This window comes from Mycetomoellerius zeteki, unplaced genomic scaffold (genome assembly GCF_001594055.1).
Source record: "Mycetomoellerius zeteki isolate Tzet28-1 unplaced genomic scaffold, Tzet1.0 scaffold145, whole genome shotgun sequence".
Taxonomy (NCBI): Eukaryota; Metazoa; Arthropoda; class Insecta; order Hymenoptera; family Formicidae; genus Mycetomoellerius; species Mycetomoellerius zeteki.
This window is the reverse complement of record NW_017256393.1, coordinates 2897966-2922639: the sequence shown is the minus strand read 5'-3', so window position 1 is coordinate 2922639 and position 24674 is coordinate 2897966. Positions and strand designations below refer to the sequence as shown.

General features: G+C 30.9%; 2 protein-coding genes across 2 annotated transcripts in view; one reads left to right on the top strand and one right to left on the bottom strand.

The window, feature by feature from the left end:
- The window catches only part of FMRFaR (FMRFamide Receptor), an 11826-nt gene extending 11359 nt beyond the window's left edge, over positions 1–467 (top strand). The window contains 1 exon segment of the mRNA XM_018462497.1: positions 1–467. This exon segment is cut by the window's left edge and continues 11 nt beyond it. Within this exon segment, the coding sequence (XP_018317999.1) occupies positions 1–141 (141 nt within the window). The 3' untranslated portion in view covers positions 142–467.
- Positions 468–6626: 6159 nt separating this feature from the next.
- Positions 6627–22261, bottom strand: LOC108731922 (uncharacterized). The gene is made up of 12 exons (XM_018462479.1): positions 22184–22261; positions 19117–19220; positions 17684–18996; positions 16776–16975; positions 16551–16689; positions 16240–16461; positions 13830–15977; positions 11086–13033; positions 10807–11002; positions 10192–10366; positions 9012–9084; positions 6627–6733 (listed from the first exon to the last, which is right to left on the bottom strand). Exons 3-12 carry the CDS (start codon positions 18992–18994, stop codon positions 6627–6629), a joined length of 6519 nt encoding a protein of 2172 aa, XP_018317981.1. The 5' UTR covers positions 18995–18996; positions 19117–19220; positions 22184–22261.
- Positions 22262–24674: the final 2413 nt, after the last annotated feature.

The window sequence follows — 24674 nt, the reverse complement described above, 5'->3', positions numbered from 1 at the left end:
AAGAGCGGTAGACCAGCCAGCCCCGGTTCTTGCGTTTATTATCCGGGCAAAAATTCAGTGAGAAATCTTAGTCAGAAATCGAGAACATCGAATGGTCACAACAGTTGGACCAGAGAAGAGAACGGCGATTCTACACTATAATGGACAGCAACAGCTGTCCTTCGCGTTTATTACGCAATTAGAAGTCTGCCGAGTGTTTTTAATCAATATTAAGAACTTCCACTCATTAAAAGTAGTGAAAAAAGTAGAATGTGATAATTCCAATGCCAATGAACAACAAAATGTCAGTCTTTTTATATTTGTTATCTTGCCAGAAATCAACTGTGTCTCAATTGCTTGCCGAAATTTTTAGTTAGTCAGAACTAATAGAACAAGAAGAATGATACCTTTACGCTGTAATTTATGACATATAATCGCTCGCTACATTTTCTGATATTATTTGATAAGTGATTCAAAATGTTATTAAAACTAAAGCATTCTATTGATATTTTAACTGCATTCAAAATATCAAATGTCAAAAGGATGTCAAAAAGGACCAAAGCGATATAAAAGATAATCAACATTATCTAATATTTTTTCTAGATTATTTAAAATATCATCTAGTCGAAATTGAAGCAAGAAGACATTCGGAAGAAGTAAGACGAACAATAGATAAACCACTTTATACCGTAATAATAGACAACCAATGTGATTATTAATTATTTTGATTTTTCAATCAAAATTTGTATTTTTATTCAATCAGGAATTCTATTGAGAATCCTAACCGGGCATTAAGACAATCTATAAATAAAAAAAAAAATAGAATAAAAATGAAAATAGAAAAAGTATGATCAACAAAATAATCGATATTATAACGTTTCTTCCATATATAGTACGTCTCCGCAGTTATTTTAGCAATTCCGATGTCGAGAACGTCAGAATGGATAGAGAGACATAAGGATAAGATGGGGCGATTCAGCACTGCATTGGACAATCGATATTATTGTACCTTTAGGAAAAGCTTGGTCCAATCCTCACGCCCGAATGTTGTAATCCTGCGGGACGGCAAAGCCAGCTTCAATATAAAGAAAAAGGATCGTTCAGAATAACAGTTTTCGTATTTCCTGTCGTGAAAGAACTCAGAAAGGCCAAGTTTCTTGCAACGATGATCCTTAGAGTGATTCTCCGAAAGTCTCATCTTGCTTCAAGACGATCTAGTCGAATGTTAAAGAAAGAAATAAACTAATCCTAGTAAGGCTGATATCACAGTTCGTTCTTATTTTAAACTATCTTAAGTATAATGTCTTAAAATGCTAATACAATTCTGTTATTGGCCTATGACATCTTAAGTCTTCTGGTATCACTACGATGGCACACCCGACTGTTTCTTTTAATTTATATGCAGATATAACTTTTGTATTATTAAAGATACATTTGCTTGTTACTGTTATATTCCTTAATATCTGACGTTTCGTTTAAAAAAAATTTATAAGATATAATGTATTTTACAAATGTTCATATAATTTTTATACGCGCGATATTTTCACAAAATACTCAGTGCATTATATACATAACAAAATATATATACCGAAGGATTAAATATAAGAATCGACTGTGAATATCGGTCTTAATGTCGCCGATATCAATTTCCACTTCAAATACTTTAAGCAGTCACGCGATTACACTAATTCATTCATGCTTCCGTAATCATCGAACATGAATTTTCTCACTGTTCATAAAAGACGCAAAGCGATATTGGCTTAATAAATTAATATAAATTAATGAATTAAGTATAATTGATAGATTAAGCAATAAGAAATTTTCCCTGATAAAATATGTCAAGTATCAAACAGAATATTCTATCAAAATTAATATTGAATCCTTGAACTTGCAATGGAAATAATAATAAAAAAATAAAAATACGCATCACACAGTTCCAAATATAAAATAATATATTTCCCTCACAATTGAAGAAAATTTGAAAATTTTTCGTTTCAAAAATCTTGAATTTTATCTTTCACAAATTTTTAATTTTTAGTATTAATTAAATATCTCGACAATTAAAAGATTGTATTAAATATTTAATAAATTTAAAGAATGTTGCATATATACTATAAATACATGTAAATATATTTAGAATAAGGATAAACGCCTCTCATAAAAAAACGAGAATCTCTATTAAATTTATTACAACGATATTTCTCACAATATCAAATCTTATCTTGCCTAATCTTGAAAAAGAAGTAAAAAGAAGTAAAAAGAATGATATGAACAATTTATAACTATGTTTCACATCAAATGTAATAAAAATATACTATTTATACTTTTGATAAGAATTTTAGAGTACGTATCAGGAACATCTAACACGTATTGGGTTGGAGGAATTGGAGGAAAAGTTCTACGGTATTTTGTTAACTCAAAATTATATATACAATATCTTCGTCAAAAATAATCAAAATTTAAATTAAAAAAAAAAAGGTTTTAAAGTTTGAAATCTCTACTTTCAAATAGTTACTATATTTTTGTGAGTTTTGTAATTTTTATATATAGAAAACTACGAGTTGAAAAAAAGGAAAATTTTTCTTCTCACTTCGTGAATCTGTCATGTACTAAAAAGAATTTGACTAAAAATTTTCGGCTATCTATATCGTGAAAGAGGAGTTTTCCTTACAAAATCGTTTTATAGAAATGTTTCTATGATTTTTTGTTCTTAAGTTGTTCGCGAATTAAGTAAAAAGGAGCATTCTGACTTTGATTGCTCATTAAAAATCATCGTACTACAATTAAAAAAACAGATTCTTAAAGCCGAAACTTTGCTCTAATAGTATTATGCTAATTTTTAAATGTAAAATATATAGAAATTTGAGTTAAAAATGTGATATTAGTATCCTTATAATCATTGCGCAATGAAAAAAAAGGACAGTAATATCATATTTTTAGCTCAAATGTGCACATATATTCTATTTTTTGTTTAAATTGGCAATTACACCACTTGATAGAGCAACGTTTCAGCTTTAAGAATCTATTTTATTAATTACGGGATACGATGATTTTTAACAGAGTTATGAGCAATCAAAATCAGAATGTAACAAAAAGTTGTAGGAATATTTTTTAAAAACAAACTTTTAGGAAATACTTTAAGTTTTCACGTCAGATAGTCGAAAATTTTGCAACAAATATATTTTGTATATAATTTTGAGCTAACAAAATTCCGCAGAACTTTTCTTCCAACCCAATATTTTCTTAAAGCTTTATTTTATCTTTTCCGAACCATACAAATAAAATCAATTGAAAGATATTTTTATCTCATAAAATATCTTAATTCAGTAAAATCCTTTAATTTCCAGTCTTGAAATACTCTTATACGTGCCTCATCGTAATCATTTTTTTTAATTTAAGTTTTCCGTTGTTTTAAAAGCATGTTCTATTTAAGCATTCTTTGTATTTTATGGAAAAATTCAAAAAATTATGAATACAATAAAAGATCTTGTACGTCAAATAGGCCAATAAAAAGCTATTAAGCTCAGAAATTAAGCTTTACTCGAAAAGTATTACACTCTTGCAGTGTTACCTTAAAAAAAATATTTAAAGTAAAAAAATGTTTAAAGTCATCTGCTAACTCTGACAAAGTAGGTTTCACGAACTTCCGGTATGTCAGTCACGTACTAAGCTCTCTGAAGAAAATAAATCGAATTTCAAAGTCAGAAGAACCCAATAGTGCGACATTTCCTCGGGGAGGACTTTTGTTCTGACTATAGAGAATTCTGTAGCTTGCATTCTTGGACTATTGCTCTTTGAAACTTGCATACTGATCAACCTCAACCAACATTCGTCAACTGACAAAGAAAGATTTCCTGTTACCATTATTGGAATCACAAGATCAAAAAAAATCGCTGCTAATGCCATTTAAAAAAAACCCAATTGGAATAAAAAATATTTAAAAAATTTCATAATTTTTCAGATATTTCTCAAACATAGTTTGATATTTAGGGTGATTTAGATGGCTAATTCAATAGTATTCATATACTAAAATATAAAATCAATTTCCAGTATTTTTCTTACAGTAAACTTACATTTTTAAAACGTTATTTTCACACAAAACAAAAAATTTATATATATATATATACAGCACATACACTGTACATATTTCCTTTTATTTATGTACAAATTTAAAATAAAGAACGATATTTTAAGATAGAATGAAAAGAATGGATGCGCTGAGAAACATCGTAACTGCAGATTACAAATTAAAATGTACTCTTATATTAATTATAAATATAAGTGTCTTTTAATCTAAATTTCACGAATAGCGTGTGAAATAATATTCATCACACTGAAAAAAATGACATTCATTCACATAAATGCAAGCAAAAATATATAGATGTATTTTAAAAGAAAATCATTAAAAAATTAGACATTAATATAAGAATTACGGTAAATATATTTCTATCTACAAATTTATAAAATAGTATCTACTTACCTCTTTTTTTCTATTGCAAAAATTATTTATTTACAGCTATATTTTTATTTGATAAAAGATCAATAAACATCAACTAGTGACAAACTGTTTAATTCCTAATTTAGCTTTGGATAATTGTATAAGATAAAAGATACTGTAAGTTTAAATTTATCTTAACGATTCCCGAACATATTCTTGCTATAAGAGGGGAAGAAATTAGATTTAAGTACAGAGGGAAACAAAACGCTCTCGTAATCATACGATAAAAGAGATTCGTCATTCTAGTCACAGAATTTCTATAATATTTGAGCCCATTATAAATATGTATGCTCATGTATTTAATATATACAACAACGATATGTACATATGCTAAGTCCATCTTATTGCTGTCTGGACATTCTTGTAAATATAAGGAATCATCAAATAATAGTGAACAATGATTAGAAAAAACAATCCTGTGTGACATTTGTCTATTTTTAATTAAATAAGATGAAAGACATTAATGTAAAATCGATTTCAAAATTTGATTTAAAAATTATCAAAAGACTTATATACTCTTATGTTTTTTTTCTTTATATATCTAATAATGTTTAATCAAATTAATGAAAATTGAAATATTTAACACTTAAATAAAAAGTGAAATATATTTATAAATTTTCTTTATTGTAAAGGAATCATGATCCTTGAATTAGGCTTCTACTCCAGCCAATACTTCTATTCCATCATGCTGCCAAAGCATATCATATAAATATATTTTCATGTAGCTCTCTAGTAGTTTTCTTTATAATCCATAACAGTTAGGAACATATTTCGCCATTCGTGTAAACATATATCCTCTTTATCATTCAAATATGCTTTAAATCAATTTTATTGTACATAAAATAAATTCGCACAATCAATACACGAGTTACATTTATTCAATCCCTCATAACGCTAATCCATATAACACTGAGGTTCCAACATGAAAAATTATTATTACAAAGTCTCTGCACTTATAATACCAAGAATTAATTACTCTAATAGCAAAGCCTGTGGAAACAGATTTCGAGCAGGGCCTGCTACCAATTTCTGATTGCAGAAAGGCAACAAATTGTACCTAGAATTTATATTATCTGACATTGTCAGCAAATTGCTGTCAGAAATATTAGCTTGCTAGACATGCTATCAGCAGATTGGTAGCAGAAACTGAACAAGGTCCTATATAACCTGACAGCAGATTGAGAGCAAACTCTGCTCGATTTTTGCCACCAATCTGCTGACATAGCCTATCAACAGGCTTTGTCGACAAATCCATAGCCAAATGCAGACACAGATGGCTATGGTTTTGTAGTCAAAATCTGATCGAGTTTGCTGCCAATTTGACTCCAAATTGTTAATATTTTGCTATCAGAGTACATATGTAGCTTTTTAAAACATTAAATAAGGCATGACAGGAAATTAAATATCATAGAAGAAAAGAAGGATCAATAAAAGATCACAATTTTTAAAATATTACAAGAACAGAGTAAACATATGATGAAAGATACTCGGTATGCGATAAAAATTAAATGTACTGTTTAATCATCTCTCCTTTGTCAACATATTTTTTATTACGATTTCAGTAAAATGAACAACAAATGTAAAATTACTTTCTTGATTAGATGCGATTATTAAATAACATATTCATGTTACATTCTTAGTAAATGATTATCTGTGGTCACATTGAACAGTTAGAGACTGACTGGAACAAGCACTAAGAATAAGATAGATTTACAAAAGGATATTTCGACTGCATTTATTTGAAGAATATTATGATACGGCACATGTATCGTTATTACATAATGCGACTGCAAATTCTGACTACAAGTTACGTCTTTTTACTCGATCTCGCATAGAAGTACAAGGCAATCAATCCTATACCAACGTATGTTGCAATCGTCACCTGGAAAATAAAACACTCGAAAATCCGTTCGTAGGTAAATAAAAAGACTTGTCGAGATCCTGGTACAAACGACGTCAAAAATTTTGAGGTTAAGTTACTTACATTCTTCCGACCATACATGGTTTGACTATTGAAATGTTTTGCCAAACCCGTGAGCTTTTCTTCGCCTTCGGCCATTTTTTCACGGTGAAAAATTCGATTTCAAACGTGAAAATTCTAAAAAAAGATTGCAAAACGTCGTCGAGCCGCGAAATCGCTATGCCTCGATTACAATCGTCTGCTGGACGCCATGTTGAAGAATTGAAGATATATCGAGCTATCGAGAATAAAATCGCGAGATATCCCGTCTTTGAAAGAACTTTCGCTGAGAACATCTATAAATATTACTCATAAAAATCTAATTTTCAAATTTCTGGAATTTTGTTCATCAATATTTTCGAAGTTCTTGAGATTTCTCGTTAATTTGTGTTTTCCATGAGAGAAATATAAAATTATATTTAAATTATTGTTATTTAATGTTTTACATGTATTCGGCCAGACTCTGTGTGTGTATGTGTGTATATATATATATACATATACATATTTCTTCACCTTAATCTAGAATGCTAGGGTTAAGGAAATATGTCAATACATAAATTTTACACACGTACATAAACGAGATCATTCAGTATAATGCCTTCAGTGGTCCAATGTGCTATGCTAAAACTAGAGCAAGACAAGCTTTTAAAAATTCTGTTATATATTAGTTTTTATAATTAAGTATAATTTGCTTTGAAGACTTCAACGTTCGAACTTCAAATAATTAGCATTAAATTCTTCGAATTAAAAGTACACAGTTAATAATTTAAAATATAATTAATAGTAACGTATTTTCATTTAAAAATATACAAATATATGTATGAATATCTATGTATTACAAATATATTTTTTCTATATTCGCACAAATATATTTTTTGAAGTCTAAAAATAAGCTCCAAAGACACCTTCAACTTTCGAAGATTTGAATTCTTTCTAAGCATCAAATCTTCGAAAGTAACAACTCTAATTTGGACCCTCATGTTTAGTATTACAACAGGAAGTATGACAAATTATTTTAACTTTTAAAGGGTTTGTGTTATATATTTCATTTAAATATTATGTAAGAAGATACACACACGCGCGCGCGCGCGCCTGTTTTCCAAAATTTACTGGCAGTACTGAAAATGTATAGTCCACGTAATATAAACTATAGATTTTCAGTACTGACAGTAAATTTTGGAACACAGCCAGAATAGGATCACATTCTTCATTTTAAGATTATTTTAAGACTATATTTGATAGTGTGCTTATTTCCTTTTCTCTTTTAAATTAATAATTAGATTCTTTATGTTTATAAGTCTATATTATAAATATTTTGTCATTAAAAGTGTGAAATACATGAGAAACTTGTACATGTACATATTACATAAATTAAGAGTGACCTATTTCTTTGTATGTAAAATTTACGTTTCGATAGCAATACTGTATTATTCAATAGCAATAGCATTTTAGGATTATATTATAAGAAAACAGCTCGATGTAAGGTTTAATAAGTTAAATATTTTAATATTTCTTTCATTTAAAAACAAGAACATTTAATAAAATAAAAACCTTTTCGGGAAATACTCGGAATATTTATTATAAATGATAATCACGGATCTTTTTTTACAAAATATATTTTAATATGTTTTAACATAAAATATATTCTGGCAATTTTAAGCGCATTCATATATTTTAAGTCATCATGTAAAAATTACAAAATATTTCTAAATTATTACTTATTACAAAAATACTTCTGAATTATTTCGACTGTACTTAGTCAGATAGCAACGATAGTGACTTATTTATTTAGTTAAAGTAAATTATGTACGCTGAACTATCAAAAATAATCACAGACTAAATAAAAATATAATCAACCAAAGGTACAACCGAGAGCAAAAATGTCTGTTCTAGTCAGGTGATATTAAACTGTCTTTGCACTGAGTTTTCATATAATTCAATGATTAACCCATTACTAAAAAGAAAGTATAGCGCAAAAAAACTCGCAATTCTACTCACGACATCTAAATCAGATTATTTTTGCTTACCGCTGATACCATTTAGTATTTTTTTATACACTACCATGTCACTATTAGCATTATTACAATTTAAAGTACAAATAATTCATAAAGGCCATCACACATACAAAAATTTTGGTCATAATCGTAAGGCTGCAAACAATCACAGTCAAGCGTTTTAAAACGAGATCGCAATTTTGATTGTTATTGATAAAATTGCTGGAGACCTTATGATTACGACTAAAATTTTTGTATGTGTAATAACCTTAAGTATGTGTAATAAACATAAACATCACCTGTTCGTATTATATAAAATATCAAAAAAAAATGAAAGTAAAACTTATATACTTGTACAATATTACATATTGTAGTCACTTACAATAATAATTTTTTATCAAAAAAAATCTTAAAAATATTATTTGAATCAATAGCAATAATTGCATTAAATATTCATAATAAGTTATGAAATTATTAGATACATTCACTCATCAGAGCAAAATAATAAACGTTTATATATATATATATATATATGCATATGTATGTATATATATATATAGTATATATTTTATATATAAACATTTATGTATAAAAAATTCATTCGAATATAGTTCAATATGTTGTTTCAGTTTGCGGTAAGTGAGGATCAAAGTCTAAAACAAAAACATTAAATTAATTGAAAATTTCATATTTTTATAAAGATTTGTACTATTTAATAACGAAACCTTTCAGATTATTTCTTATTTAGAAGAATATATTACATATAAATCGCTTATATATTCAGATTTCATTACAAGGGTGAATCAAATATTAACCGGAATTATTTTTGTACGCGCCGTGAGGTGAACGAAGAAGGGTGCGGCTTCTAAGCGTTATAGGTAGGGATGCCTGAAGGAGATTCCCCCCTCTCGTAGAAGACTTTACACTATCGCTTCTTTAATCAGTATCATGATGTTAGAGCAAAAGGTATTCTCATCCGTTGCGCAACGGATTATTATCACGTTTCTTATGACAGAGGGCGTAAAACCGTCCGAAATTTTGAGAATGCTTAAGGCATAGTTTGGGCACAACACCCTTAAAGAGACTCAAGTGTACGCGTGGCACAAACAATTTTTAGAAGGACGAAAAACAGTTGAAAATGAAAGTCACCGACGTCAGCTCTCAGCTAGAAAGATTCTTGCAACTGTATTTTTTTATTTCAAAGGAGTTTTGCACATCGATTTTCTCCACGAACGTCGTACTGTGAACGCCGCATACTACTGCCAACTTTTGGACGAAACAAAACTCACATATTGTCGGAAAAGACGCTAATTTCCAATACGAGACATTATCCTGCTCACGACAATGCCCGGATCTACAGCTGTCCAAACTCGACAAAAAATTAAGAATTTGTTCTGGGCTACACTGGAACACCCTACAGTCCGCCCTGCGATTATCATTTATTTGGAATTCACTAAAAGAAGCACTTGGAGGACAAAGATTTGATGACGTTGCTGTCGAAGCGTTCGTGCGCGATTAGCTGGTGTCACAACCACCTTCATTTTTTGATAGCGGGATAAAAAAATTATCTATCCGTTGGGAAAAATATGGTTTTAAGTCCGGAGATTATGTAGAGAAATAACTATGTATGTTGTATTTTTATGGTGCTTCAATAAATTAAAAAAAAATAAATCCGATTTATATTTGATTCACCCTCTATTTAAAATCTATTAAAAGGTTTAGATAGTTTAAGATATCACATTCATTTTGATGATACTCACCCAGAAAGTACGTAGAACAGAACCATCCAAAAACTCATTCTTCTTAAAAGCATTATCTATTTCATCTCGCGAAATTATCTTCAATTTGTGCAATAATGCCAATGTGGTTTGGAACGAGATCAAATTAATAGAGAGAATGTGTTTCTCAGAATCACGAGGAACGTTTAGAGGATATCTAAAATGGTAAAAGTATATTTCTACATTAAAAAAAAGTATTATTTTAAAAATTGTGTGTGTGTGCGCGCGTGCGTGCGTGTGAAATCGTAATATCATAACAAAATACAATGAAGATGTGTAAATTATATGATGTAATTATATACATTTTTTTAATATTATATACATGTAAAAATGGAATATTTATGTAAATATTTTGTAAATATTACGTGGGAATTATAAATGTCTTTTGGATCTTTGTTGAAAAAATCTCTCAATTTATAATCAGCGGATTTCTACTTTGATACCGATCATTATCTCACACATGCTTCGGTTTTACAAGGTATTATGTTGAAAGTGACATGATACGTGAAGGGAAATACAACCCATGTCGGGAAACCCATATTTTAATATAATAAGATTGAAGATGGTAATTATAAATATTAAAATATTCAAATTTACTTGTCTAATTGTGAAAATTGTATTGGATACTGAGATCTTAGGATTTCTTTGAAAGTAACTTTTATATTCAACATGTCTATCTTGGTCAACAAACGAGAGAGCAACTTGTAACTCGTAAAGGCTTCTATAAACTCATTTGTCAATATCCAACCGTCCTGTTCGAAATTAAATATAAACGTTATGCCTTCAACTGAATCTACAAAAAAAATGTTAGTGATTAATTCCATACACAACGAAAGATAAATGGTTCAATGAGCTAAATATTTAATAAAATCATACCAATTTTATGAAATACAAAAGGACTAAAAGCCGCATTCTTGTTCTGCACAGATCCCTTCTCATTGTTGTACCAGGAATTCGCGTAGATATCTGTTGATCCCTCTTTGTCATAACCATCATTAACTTTAAAAATATTACTCGAATTGGTTACTTCATTCTTTCGAGATCTTGATTTTCTATCATTATCACAGTTCCAATCTTGGTGAGATAAAATAATCGGTGTGTTCTTGCTGCTATTCAATAAAGAAATGCTGCTTTGGAACTTCGAATTAGTCAAATGTTCTGGAATGTCGAATTGATTCCAAGACTGCGACGATACAGTTTGCAAATTGTCCGCTTTACTGTTTTGGTAGGAATAAATCGATTCGCCATTTATCGACTGTGAACCTTGCATGTAATATGTCGATAGTCGAGTAACATAGTTCTCATCACTCTGCAAATCTCTTATATTGTTATTTATTACATGCTGTGTGTGTGAAGAAGCAATATCTTTTGCAGGCTGTGAAACTTGAGATGCAAGTTTTTTATTGCTTTGTTCTAATTTAAGAGACTGAGCGTTTTGAATATTATCAAAATTGCTACTACATGCGTTCTGCCTTACATTTGTATTTACATTTACGTCTGTTTGCTTCTTCTGTGTATTATACATTACCGGATCGGATTCGTAAACGATTCTCGGAGTGTAACTTTCACTGACATGTCCCAGGTTGCTGACAGACGTAAAGCCATTGTTCCTCGCATGAATATTCGCAGTTTCTGTTCTTAAAGTATTGCTTTGTAGATTTTTAGTTGAGAGATACGACGAGATATCTGTATCGTAATTATTATTCGTTCGTTCAGTCTGCGTTTCTGGTACTTGCGTTCCGGAAACATCAGTCACGGAAAACTTGAAGGGATTTGTATCTTTAAGCATACTGGTAAACTGGGGGTTCATATTATTTAGGTATTCTGAGAAATTATTGAAGCTATTAGTATTCGTTGGTGCCGCAGGAGATACCGGCGTCAAGGGAACATTTTCGGTATCCTGATTGGCTTTTGGAAGGAAAGGAATGGTTGGTAGTACATGATTAATAAACATTGAAGGTGTGGGATTTACTGTTGAAGGAGGTATTTTCATACACGGATTGAGCTCGTCAGATTGATTCCAGTTATTTTTAAAGGGGAAACTGTCTGAACCGTAAGTAGGAAATGTAGTTTTATTCTGTAGTCTGTCATCGACGTTTATGCCAAACGGATTAGACATCGAGGAAATATTTACATTAGGCTCCTGATTCGCAGCAGTTTCATTGTTTAAATTATACGATGCTTTCTGTGCTGAATCAACATCGTTCAATGTCGTTCTACTTGCAAGATTAGATACTGTCGGAGTTTTCTCGACAGTGGAACAATCATCTTTTTGTTCTAATAAAATCTTTTTAACAATCTTCAAAATCTTATTTAACTGAATCTGATTCTGCAATGAGAGTGATGAATGTTTTAGCATATCACAGAGAATTTCATTTATCCCAATATGCAACTTTTTATTCTCATTCCAGATTGTCACGTATAACTGTTCGACGACATCACTAGGAATGAATTGTTCATCAGTCAGAAACGGATTCGTTGTCGCCTGCGCATCGCTGAAGACAGACGCCTTCGTGTTCGATGCGTTTACATTTGCAAAGGAATAACTATTCTGGAAACTCCTTGTTGAGGCATTAGACGGAATGTGTTGTTCGCCGAGAGGCTGAAAACCTGGCGGCGGTTTCACTGGCTGTTGTTGATATTGACTATCGTAATGTGGAAGCGTCGGTCCGGATGAGACTGAAGGTACTTCGTGTTTTTCCTCTGTCAATGTGGCTTTGTAGCAGTTCTCGGGCATCAGGCTCTCCTCCGCAAAGCAATACGACGGTATTTGATTCAAATTGTTTACCACATACTTCATTAAGCTCGCCATGTCAACGGCATCCTAAATTACGAAAACAAAAGGGAAAAGATCAGATAAAGTGATACATTTGATGAAATCATAATAAAACTTTCAATTTTAGAAAGTAAACAATCGAATTTAAAATTTCAGAAAGCAAATGTTTGAATTTTAGATTTTCAAAAGTGAATGCTCGAATATCGATAAAATTTTTAAATAAGCTCGAAGTAACAACCGATTGGATTAGACAACTTAGAATTCGGGAAAAATTATCACTTTATGAGATCAACACATGTCTATAATAACTGCACACACATACTTTTGCACATTCATATTTCTTTATTACAATGTGGTATCAAGTAATAACCATAATCACAAATACACATAACATCACATAAGGTTCTAATTTTTCCCAGAATCATAAACTAATATCCTAATATATATATTACATAATCGCAAAGTGATTAGAGATAAATACATATCACTTGTAAATTTCATCAATTATATAATTAATAATAATATATTTAAAATTATATATTAGAATTATATTATATAAAATAATATAATTTAATATATATTACAGCAATATCTCTTGTAATAATCACTAATTACAATAATTATATTTTATATTATATTTTTAATAATTATGACATTTAAGTAGTTATATAACGATCATATATATTTTAACTTAAATATGTGATTATAATTATGTATGATACAAAATCATGAACAAAGATTTTTTTTAACAAATAAAGCTGTTCATTTTTACGATGCGCAAAATTTTTTCTCTCATGGCAAAAGTTTAAATTTTATCGTTTGGAATTTCGGTAATTTACATTGCTTGTTTCAATATTTCTGCGAAATAAATAAGAAAGTCAGGATCTGCACCTGCATCCCATTCACTGTCATCAAATGCTACATTGCAGTCGTTCGACACAGTAAATGCTTTTTCGCTCATATTTGCATCATCATTCATTGATTCGTCCGTTTCAGACATATAATCCGATATATGATTCCTCTTACTTTCGTCACTTTTGTCATCTTTGAGGCTTTCTTGGCTTAGATCGTCAGAATCCAATTCAGAATTATTCTCTATATTTTGCGCAATCTTTAACATCTGTTGCATTAGTTTCGAAACGTCCAACGTTTGATGTATTGTAGTCAATTGATTCGAACCATTAATGTCACAGGATGGAGTGACAAAATCGGAAGACTGATTCAACTGATGTTGTTTTGTGTTATCAGCATTAGAAGAAGCAGCAGAATCATTTTCCATAGACTGATTCAACCGACGCTGCTTTGTGTCATTAACGTTAGAAGAAGCAATAGAATCTGTTTCCAAGGATGAAAGATCTCTTGTTCCTTCGGAATTACTATGTGATTCAACTGTCAACTTCTCAGATGCGGGCTCTTTAACTATCGTGACAGTATCCGGGTCCATCACATTAGATGCCTTAACTTGTTCATCGTACGATGAAATAATAGTATCATCGGATGTATTACTACTGTAAGATGACAATGGAATTTGTTCGCTGCTGGAAGATTCGCTTGTGTTAATGAAACTGGAGTTCATTGAATCCATCTGCTTTATTTTCTCCAATAACGTCTTGAAAGGATACGCTTTATTATTTGTGTTGGACTGAACGGAATTATTTGAGCTGCATTCAGACATTTCTCTATTTATATTATCTTTATTATTAGATGTATTAGACTCTGAATCTGTATTGGAATCTCTGTCCCTTACTTTCTCATCAGATCTTACTTTGCCATTGCAGACTTTGCCATTTCTGTCTACCTTCTGATCCTTTGAAGAAGCCATGTCATTGTGCTCAACAATATTTATGCTGGAATTCGTATCTTCAGATCTACTATTAAGCAAAGTCTTGAGTTTTACGTTTGGTGTAAACATTACTGTGACAGTATGGTTAGATACTGTATTATATTTCAGTATATCTAAAAAATCAGATGCATTTTCAACATCAGAATCAATGTTATCTTCAGGTAAAAAATTTTCCTTTTCCAAGGAAGTCAAGTCTAAAAAATACTGTTTTCCAGGTAATTTATTTCTCTGTAATTCATTTTTCTGATTATGCGATCCTGGTTTATCTTCTACATCGCTCTTACACTCTCTCATTGGTGTAACAGTTCTATTCTCCTCCCTTATTACTGACCAATCAATAGGTTCCATTAAGCCATGTCCACCATATAAACTCCTAAACGTCCCAAAATCATTCTGACCATCTTCATCGTCGGAATTTCTTAAATCGAAGTCCATAAAACCGTAACAATTTTCACTGCTATACTGCGATTCTTTTTGCTTGCTTGAATCGATTTGTCTTACATTATTTTCGTTATCCGTATTTACCTCGGATATAAAAATGTTCGGATTTAACCTGGATATTCCATTAAGCTTTGATTTTTCTAATTTTTTTAACGCTGAAATAAGTTCTAATTCTTTAGACGTCTTCGATCTCCCATTTTGTGAATATGATGAATTATTCGACTGCAATTTAGCATCCAGTGACTTAGTATCCGAAGAATTAGTATCCAACGATGTATTTGGAGATTTAGCATCCAGAGATTTAGTAGGCGTAGATTTAACGGATGGAGATTTAATATGCAAAGACTTAGCATCCGGAGATTTATTCAATAACTGCAGGGCCTTTTTTTTACAGTGAATGTTATGGGAGGACTTAACAGTTTTCTTTTCAATATCTTCGCTTTTTACATCGGATAATACATGCGTTCTTTCATCATGCAATATCGATTGATCTCTACAGTGTCGCGGTTTATTTACATTGTCTTCGCGTCTTGTATCGGATATCCTGATAGACGGAGCAGAGTCGAAATCGAGCATCAGATAATTTTTTATGTCATTTATACGCACCGTTTTACCAACTTGCGCTAGTTTCTCTTTCACTAACCAATCGTTTATACACACATCCTCATCTTCGCTTGTATCAGTCAAAATGACCAACATGGAATTGTTCTATCAAAATAATTAGAGAATTAATTTAATAATAAATTTATAATAACATTAAGTTATATAATTTAATGTTTTAGAAATTAAAAAATAAGATGTAATTTATCTTTTAATATTAAAAATTAAAATAAAAAATTGATATAAACAAAATAATTATAAAGATATTAAAACAATAAAAATAAAAAGATATGAATAATTATAAAATATATATAATTTAGAATCAAGAATTAAAACACTTTAAATTTTAGGAGTAAAAAAATAATCTCACCGGAGGATCAACAGTAATTATAGTTGCAGCTAGAAGAGTCTCATTGATTTTGTCGATGAATTGATCATTTGCGCTCTTCTTCCAACGATCACCAACAGTTGGTTTAACATTATATAAACTGCAAGGTATTGCTTGGGCGGGCAAAGTGGAAAACTTTGAATGCAAATAATATATATCTTCAGCTGCATATGTCTTCACAGTACCGTAATCATAAAAACATACCTGTTTTGGAAGATAAAATTATTACATATCAAAACATAATTTCTAAACATTAATGAAAATACTTGTTGAAAACTTATCATTGTACGAACCGTTACTCTGAAATCTGGCTTTACACTCTTAATGATTGCTCGATGCCACTTCTTATCGTAAACGCATGCACAATTCAAGTCCTTTTTCAAAGCGACTCTTGCAATGGTATATTTATCTTTGTTACATACATAGAAAGCACTGAAAACAAGACATTTTCGATTCAGATTTTAATACCAGCATTGACAAAAAATGTGCTAAGATTGGTCAACTGCTTATGTACTTACTGTAATTCCTCCATCATTTTATTAAATCGTTTTCTGTTTTCTCGGAGATGTATCCAGAAAAAGCTTGGATTAAACACTTCCATAACATATACCTCTAAGAATTTTTTGGTGCGTTTTAAATCAGTTACTAGTATATTGCCTATACCATCGCCATAATTCATTACATCGTCGGGAGCGAACTTCTTGGTAATGGTAGGCGACTGTAAAATTATACAGAACCTCATAGTCATTGAATTATCATGTATTACAAATAATAAACGTTCTTCCGGCATTCATTATATAATAAAAGTATCAATCATTATAATAAACATATTTTATACAAATATGTACAAGTATATATAATTATAATATTTAACTAAATTAACACAATATATAGATGAAAAAAATATATATACACAAATTTTTATATATTATAAAATTATGTTATTCAATTTAATGTTCAGTACGAAAAAATTTTGGAGAAATGTTACACTTTCGAGAGAAAAAAAAAGTATTTCTGTGTCAAAGTATTATTATGGTTAATCCTTAAACGGCATACATGGGTCATTCGTGTCCATGCGTTTTCTAATAATTTCCTTTTTCTGTGTGTGTGATGTAGAAAGTAATTTTTATAATTTTTCCAAATTTTTTTTCCAATATCTACATAGCAGAATAATTTAGTAGAGACCTTAAAGAACATGTATGAATTTTAATAGAATTTTTCGAGCACTTTAAGAGTCTCAAAATTAGATCGGACACGAATGACCCATGTGTACCGTTTAAATGTACTGAAAATAAATGTGTCATTTAAGGATTAATAATGTATAGAATGACTCACGAGAAAATATACTTTGCTGGCAATCCTAGAGCTAATTCTAAAATATCATTAAACAAATATACATGTTATCAGTGAATAATTTATTACGTACAACATCTGATGGGATTGGCTCATCGTCAGAATCATTATTGTATTGTGCTGTTCTGTGTTCGTCGTATCGGTGGTCATGCGATGTTTCATTAATAGGATCCGTTTTTGGAACTACTGGCCTCTTATCCGCACTATATAACTTAAAGTCATCAGTCTTGTTAACTTGCGTCATGTAGAAAATTTTCGGCAGGTAAGACGTAAATTCACGTACACTTGTGAAACCCAGCTTGTTATAATTCAGATGCACCTTATATTCTTCAAGATATGTGTTGGGCAGATCAGCACACCAGATGCCTTCCGGATATTTTTGCAATAACTTCTCCAATCGAGCCTTTATTCTATCGCTTACTATGTCGGATTTGTCTTGTGGACATTCAGTAGCCCTCGTTTCCGTATAGTTGCTATTCATCATAAAGTAGTAATTTTCTAAGGTTTCATTTGGGATCTTGCTGTAATTGAACATGTCAGTTTGTTCGGATTTTACGTACTGTGCAAGATTTGTCGCGAGCATCTCGCTTGTTGTTAGACGTCTCTGGCAGTTATCGGTATTGTTACAGAGCGGCATGAAAGCATCTTCATCACTAAAACACTCTACCAATTCGAAGTCTTCTTGTCCAGCAGCATATTCAGTTTGTTGTGTCGGAAGTGAGATTGAATCGCTCGGTAACTCAGGTTTGTTGCATAACTGCATTGAAAACTCTTCCGTTAAAGGTTGTTGGTTATTTGGCTGCTGGGTTACGTTACTTTGCAAATCATTCTGGATCGCATATATCATGTTGCCATCCAGGCGCAACTGATGCATTACTTCATACAGTTGCGTTTGTAAATCATATTGAGAGATAGAAACATGCGGCATTAGCTTCTGTGCGTATAGCACAGCATTCTGCAAACTCACACCTTTTGGATGCTTTTTGATATATTGAACAAGCTTAATTAAATTCTCAGTTGTGATTCTAAATTGTTGAAACCTTGTATGCTGAATGCGACGATTGAATGTAGGAGCTTGACGAGACGGATATTTGGTTCTTAAGTTGTTGGAGGAAGTTTTTTGACGTGACACCAACGAACTCACATGCTTACTTTTGTCCGCTATCCCGCGTACGTAGTGACCGCCGTTAAACTCTTCAACAACGAAATGCTCCGGCATGCTTTGGAGAAATTGTACTAAATTGTTACAACCAAATTTACGATATGGTATACGTTTATTCTCCATTTCATAGTAATCCCTCTCAAGAACAGGTACAGGTGTCGCACCTTTCCTTGCGATTAGTAACGACAGGAGAAGCGTACGAACTTCATCTTGGTTCCCCATCTCTGTTTGATTAAAAAAAATGTATTATTACCTTGTGAAATTAAAACACAAAAAATGCTATAATTAACCCTACATTAGCATACTATATTTGTCATCAAAATTCACATTTGAGTAAAATTTACCTGGTCTATTACTGGCTGTATACAAGAATGCATCGATTTAGAACTTCTTTTTTAACCAACTGATGTCAACCTCACTTCTTCAAGACCTTGTTGGATGGTGCGCACTTCAAAAATAGTCCAGGTAAATTTTATTCAGTGTGTAGGATACAAAAATTTTAGAGATTCATAAAGTATATCAGTATATTATTACGATAAAAGTATAAAAATCAAGACTGATATAAGTTATTAACTCGTTATTCTACAGAATTATATATGTAATACAGCAACAATTTTATGATCTATCTACATATCATAGCAAAAATAACTGTTTTAATTTTTATGCTTGTAACTAAAAGCATATGTATCGAATAATCAATATTATAAATATAAAACAATATTCATAATTCATTATATAGGGTATTTTATAAATTTATATCAATATTTTAAGAGGTAAATCTATACACTAAAATAAGTAGAAAACGCCATATGAACATATGTTCTACATACCTTAGTTTTCCAATTATGGATGATTAAAGAAAATGTTCGAAGTATTCGCCTTGTGCATCAACATACGCTACTGCATACCTTAGCATTAAGTTCCGCACTCGTTCAAAAATACTAGGTATTCTTCGAATAGTTTCAAATCCATTTCGTATCTTTTCTCGCAGATCATCCACATTTTTACTGGCATTAAATACACAATAGATTTTAAATGGCCTCAATGAAAATCTAATGGATTGAGATCACGAGATCGTGACTATAGAGTAAGTCCGCCTCGCTCTAGCCATCGGTTTACGAAGGCGTTGTTTAGGAATGTTCTTATTTCAAGATAGAAATAAAGCAGAGCACCATCGTGCATAAATCACAAGTTTTGCTTAAGCCAGGGGCACCATTTTGCTGCTTTTAAAACAGTATTTAGAACAGTAACTCGTGAGCATAAAATACTGACTGCCTGAAATTCTGTCCAATTTGTATTGTGATTCTAAAAACATTAGATAACGTCAAAACGTGCTAAGCTATACAGTAACGTGTGTTGACGCACGAGGCGAATACTTCAAATATTTTCTTTAATCATCCATAATTGGAAAACTAAGGTATGTAGAATATATGTTCATATTTTTTTTTACTTAATTTAGCAAGTTAGATTTGCCTCCTAAAATACTGACATGCATTTATGAAACACCTTATATGTAAAATATCATCTCAAATCTAAGATCTATTCTTTGTAGCTGAATTTGTATACATTCGTACATAAAATAAGTTTGACAAAAGCGAGATAAAAAATTTTAGTATAGTCCAATGCAGCGATAAAAGGTCTTTCTTTTAGCTGAATTTCTTGGTTCATCTCTTAGTTCATCTTTTTTCTTTTTCTTTCCACTATGAAAGAAAAAGAGGAAAGATAAGTGCAAAAAAGAAAAAACTAAAAAGAACAGCTTCTATGTGGTTTTAAGTTAACTTAAAATGAGTTCATATCAGAATATGAAAAAACATCATAGGAAACTATAAACAGAAATGCATTTTCTATCCAGAAATTAAAATCGAAGATACAGCAACTAATAATTTTTAGAATTATTTATATTTCTAAATGCATGCTTCGGTGACATAATCAAGATAATAGTTTTCTCAAAAAATTTGATAACATGGACAAAAATAAGTCAATTTTTCATTCATTTTGTACTCTGAACCTTCATAAATAAAAAATCGAACTAATTTTGACAAACCCTTCGACATTTCATCTCCCCTCGCCTAGTACTTACAGGATTTTCTTATAGTGCTTTGTCTGCAAAATTTGTGTCCACTATGTTATCAATTCAATTTTTCCTATATGTTTAAAATCTTGTGAGTTTAAAATCTGATTCTAAAATATATTTTACTACTAAATTTAATTATTAATGTTACTTTAATGTCATTTCAATCGGTTAGTTCTATCATTAATCCGTAATTGGAGCACATGGATCCTGATGACTTTAAAACTTTTTATAACTATTAAATTGTATGTGATTTTGAATAATATTATGTTTTACAATCTTATTTGTCATTGTTTAGAACTTCAAAAATTCTTTAAAAAATTAAAACTAATAATAAAACAAGCAAGAAGTTTAGTTGGATATTGGAATAATACATCTATATGTATTTAAAATAAAATACATATAGATACATATAGAATAATAAAACTAATAAATAATAATAAAAACTTGAATGAGCATCAAAAACACATATTTTTTTAGCATCGAAAGTATTCCAAGTATTTCATGTTTTACCTCAACTTTTTGCAGGATCTGTCTTTATTCTTTTTCTTTTCAAGAAAGAAGAAAAAGGAAAGGTGACCTATGCAAAAAGTTCAGATCAAAAAAGATAGACCTTCTATTGTGAGTTAAGAAAATGAATGCGTTCAATCTGGACAAAGCGGCTAGCTTGCTCGTCGAGTGATTGAATGTGATTGCTTGGATCTATAAGTAACAGCCAATTATATTCATACTTGGCAAGCAGCTTAACCGTTTTGCCGACTTGAATATGCCCAATGTCTACTTAAAGCAGTTTTATATAAAAAAATATAAGATTAAGATTTCGAAGCTTGTAACTTTAGAATATGAACATTTATTTAACATTCGTGAATAATAACACAATTAACAATCGAGAGAAGCAAAAAAATAACCTAACCTCAAATAAAGTACAATAAAAATAGAAGCACATGTTAAATGTATTAAGTTGAAAAAAATTATAAAAGGTTAAAAGAAAAATGTATTGTTTGATAAAAAATCATCTCGTAGGTGGAATGAGACGCAAAGCAATGTTCAAAAAATGATACGTTCGACTTTTTGCACACAGACTTATGTAAAACAAACGACACTGTGAGCAAAATGCAACTTACGTTATATTTTTCTGCAAGTTTTGATAGTTCACAAGCGTCGAGATTTAGGGCTCAAGCGAATATTAGATCATCAAATAACGCTTATGAATGCTGTAGCGCATGAAACAAGAAAGGTTAGATGAGTCAGAAAGCTCTCTAAATTTATTAAAAATATGCAAAAGCTTCCGATTGCGAAGATAAAAGATGTTCTTTGACATCTACGAGGTTTTATCTTACTTGGCAAAGGTTTTCTTCGTGAAAAGGAACAGTTTTGATGCACCAAATTCTCACTTGACTCTCAATTTACTATGTTACCATCGGATTCTTTCACAAAACGGCGGTATAAATAGTGTAAAGTTTCAGCCAATCTCTTTATTCTTTCTTTTTTTTTAAAAAAAGAAATGAAGCTTGCACCTATATTGAGAATCAAAGAGAAAATGGAGGGAACCGATCACATATAAAAATTGTGTGACCACGTTTTTAGCTAGCTCCAATAAAACTGAATTTCAGAACTTTCAGAACAATAGAACTGCATAGAACTTTCTAGCTTCCTTTAAGCCCAGTGTCCACGATGCTAGAAATCCGTCCGAGATCTCGGATGAAGAAAGAATTGACCAATCGCATTGATCATGTGACTAAATTGTTTAAATGTGATTGGTTAATTCTTTCTTTCTCCGAGATCTCGGACCAATTTTTAACATCGTGGACACAAGGCTTTAGCCAGGTAATAGCAAGAGTCATGGGAGAAAGTAAGGCCGGAATCAGACTACGCATTGAAGATTGAGGTTGAAGATTGAAGATTGAAATTTGACCAATAAGGACAAAGAAATTTTAGCTCCTTTCGTTTCGATTGGTCAAATTTGAATTTGTCAATCTTCAATCTCAATGCGTAGTCTGATTCCGGCCTAATACATGGTAGAGTGGCTACGTTTACACCGTGCGCTTAGTCCGCGACCTATACGATAGGTGTCTTTGTTTAATATACAGGATAAACAAAGACGTCTATTGTATAGGCCGCGGCCTAAATGCACGGTGTAACCGTAGCCACTGGGTATAAAGAGAGTGAAGCCAATTAACCGGAAGTCGCCATTTACAACAAATAATTCCTCATCCTTACCTTTTCTTTTTCTAACGTCGTCTTCCTCTAACTAACAGTTAATCATAAAATGGCGGAACCAATCAGGAAGGAGAACCAGGATTGGCTTCACTCTCTTTATACCCACTCTAATACAAGGGTATTCTTTTGCGATGCATGCGCATCCCAAGTATACTCAGCCAATGAGAATTGTAGCTTAATATGTCATCACTAAGCGGCTAACTTGAATTTTCTAACAACATTAGCTTAATAATGTTAATAAATTTTGTACAATTTAATATTAAAATTATGGAAGAATGCATACCTTGAGATATTAGTTAATTTTTGTGATTTTTATAAGTAAATGATAAGAAATGTTAAATATTTATATTACAGGGTATTACAGCACGAAATTTTTTCAATATATATTTTTTTAAATAGATCAATAATTTCAAGAGTTTGTATGTAAATGTGTAAATGGAGAATAATAAAATTTTGTGTTGATACAATTGTATGTAATACATAATAAAAAGTTTTCTTTTTTCTCTTATTGAAATATTTACATTTACTGCACAAACACTCATTGTTTTTGAGAAATTAATATAAGCTCAATCACTGTAAAATATCTACGTTCGTGTTCCGTAATCCCGATTTCATAATAATGGGCGAGTTCAAGATGAAAAAGCTAGGCATACTTACCGAGCGATTGAATATGATTGGTTGGATCTATAAGCCCGAATCCTCATACGGGCAACAGCTCTGACACCAAACACTGATTGGTGAAAAACCGGTTGTGGGGGTAAAATTTACCCTGCTATGAGGATCCAGGTTAAGGGTGCACTCAGATGAAGCGGATCTGCGGAAATGCGAAATTGACGGACGTTATCGTTACCTTCACTCAAAATGTAACGAGTCGTTACTTTTTCGTTACTTTTTTTCTTAACACTAATAGAATATTATAGCGTTTTTCATTGGCAGAACTTGTGCGCATTCAATGCACATTAAAGCCGTCGTACACAACTCTAATCTAAATATAAACATGAGAGATATCTCAATTGACAAAACGCCTAACGTATATTTTATCAAATAGCATAATAAAATGTATTGAGGATTTTGCGGTTTAACTCGTTTCTATATTTTTATTAATCATACATCTTTACGTCAATTACACAGCGGTTTTAAAGTTTTAATGCACTGAATGCTCACTAATTCTACCAATGCTAACTGAAAAACGCTATTATATGCAGATTTTTGCGGTAAATATAAAAAAGATATCAGAATTCTATTTCTTAGTAGAGGAATAAAACTCAAAAACTGTGATAAATGTATATATATATATATAAAAGATGTATATACATATATATATATATATGCTCTAGTTACGATTAAAACTTTTATGTAAATAGAAATAAAGTAACGCGATAAAAGTAACTAGTGAAATCGTTACAATCATTACTCCAAAAATGTAACTGCGTTACCATGAACGTTACTCAGAAGATTAAAATGTAACGTCGTTACTCAATCATTATCCAAAAAAGTAACTTTTAACGGTAACGTTACAAGTATAACGCGTTACTTGCCAATCCTGTATATAATTATATACAATTATATATAAAATATATGTCCATTTATATACAATTATATAAAATTATA

Bases quoted from the DNA above. Each gene is read 5' to 3' on its own strand.
- LOC108731922 (XM_018462479.1), bottom strand. From the start codon at position 18,994: ATGGGGAACCAAGATGAAGTTCGTACGCTTCTCCTGTCGTTACTAATC. The intron at 16,976-17,683 runs GTACGTAATAAA...ATAATTTTACAG, and splicing joins AGCCAATCCCATCAGATGTT to TCGCCTACCATTACCAAGAA. The intron at 15,978-16,239 runs GTGAGATTATTT...TTATTTTGATAG, and splicing joins TAATTACTGTTGATCCTCCG to AACAATTCCATGTTGGTCAT.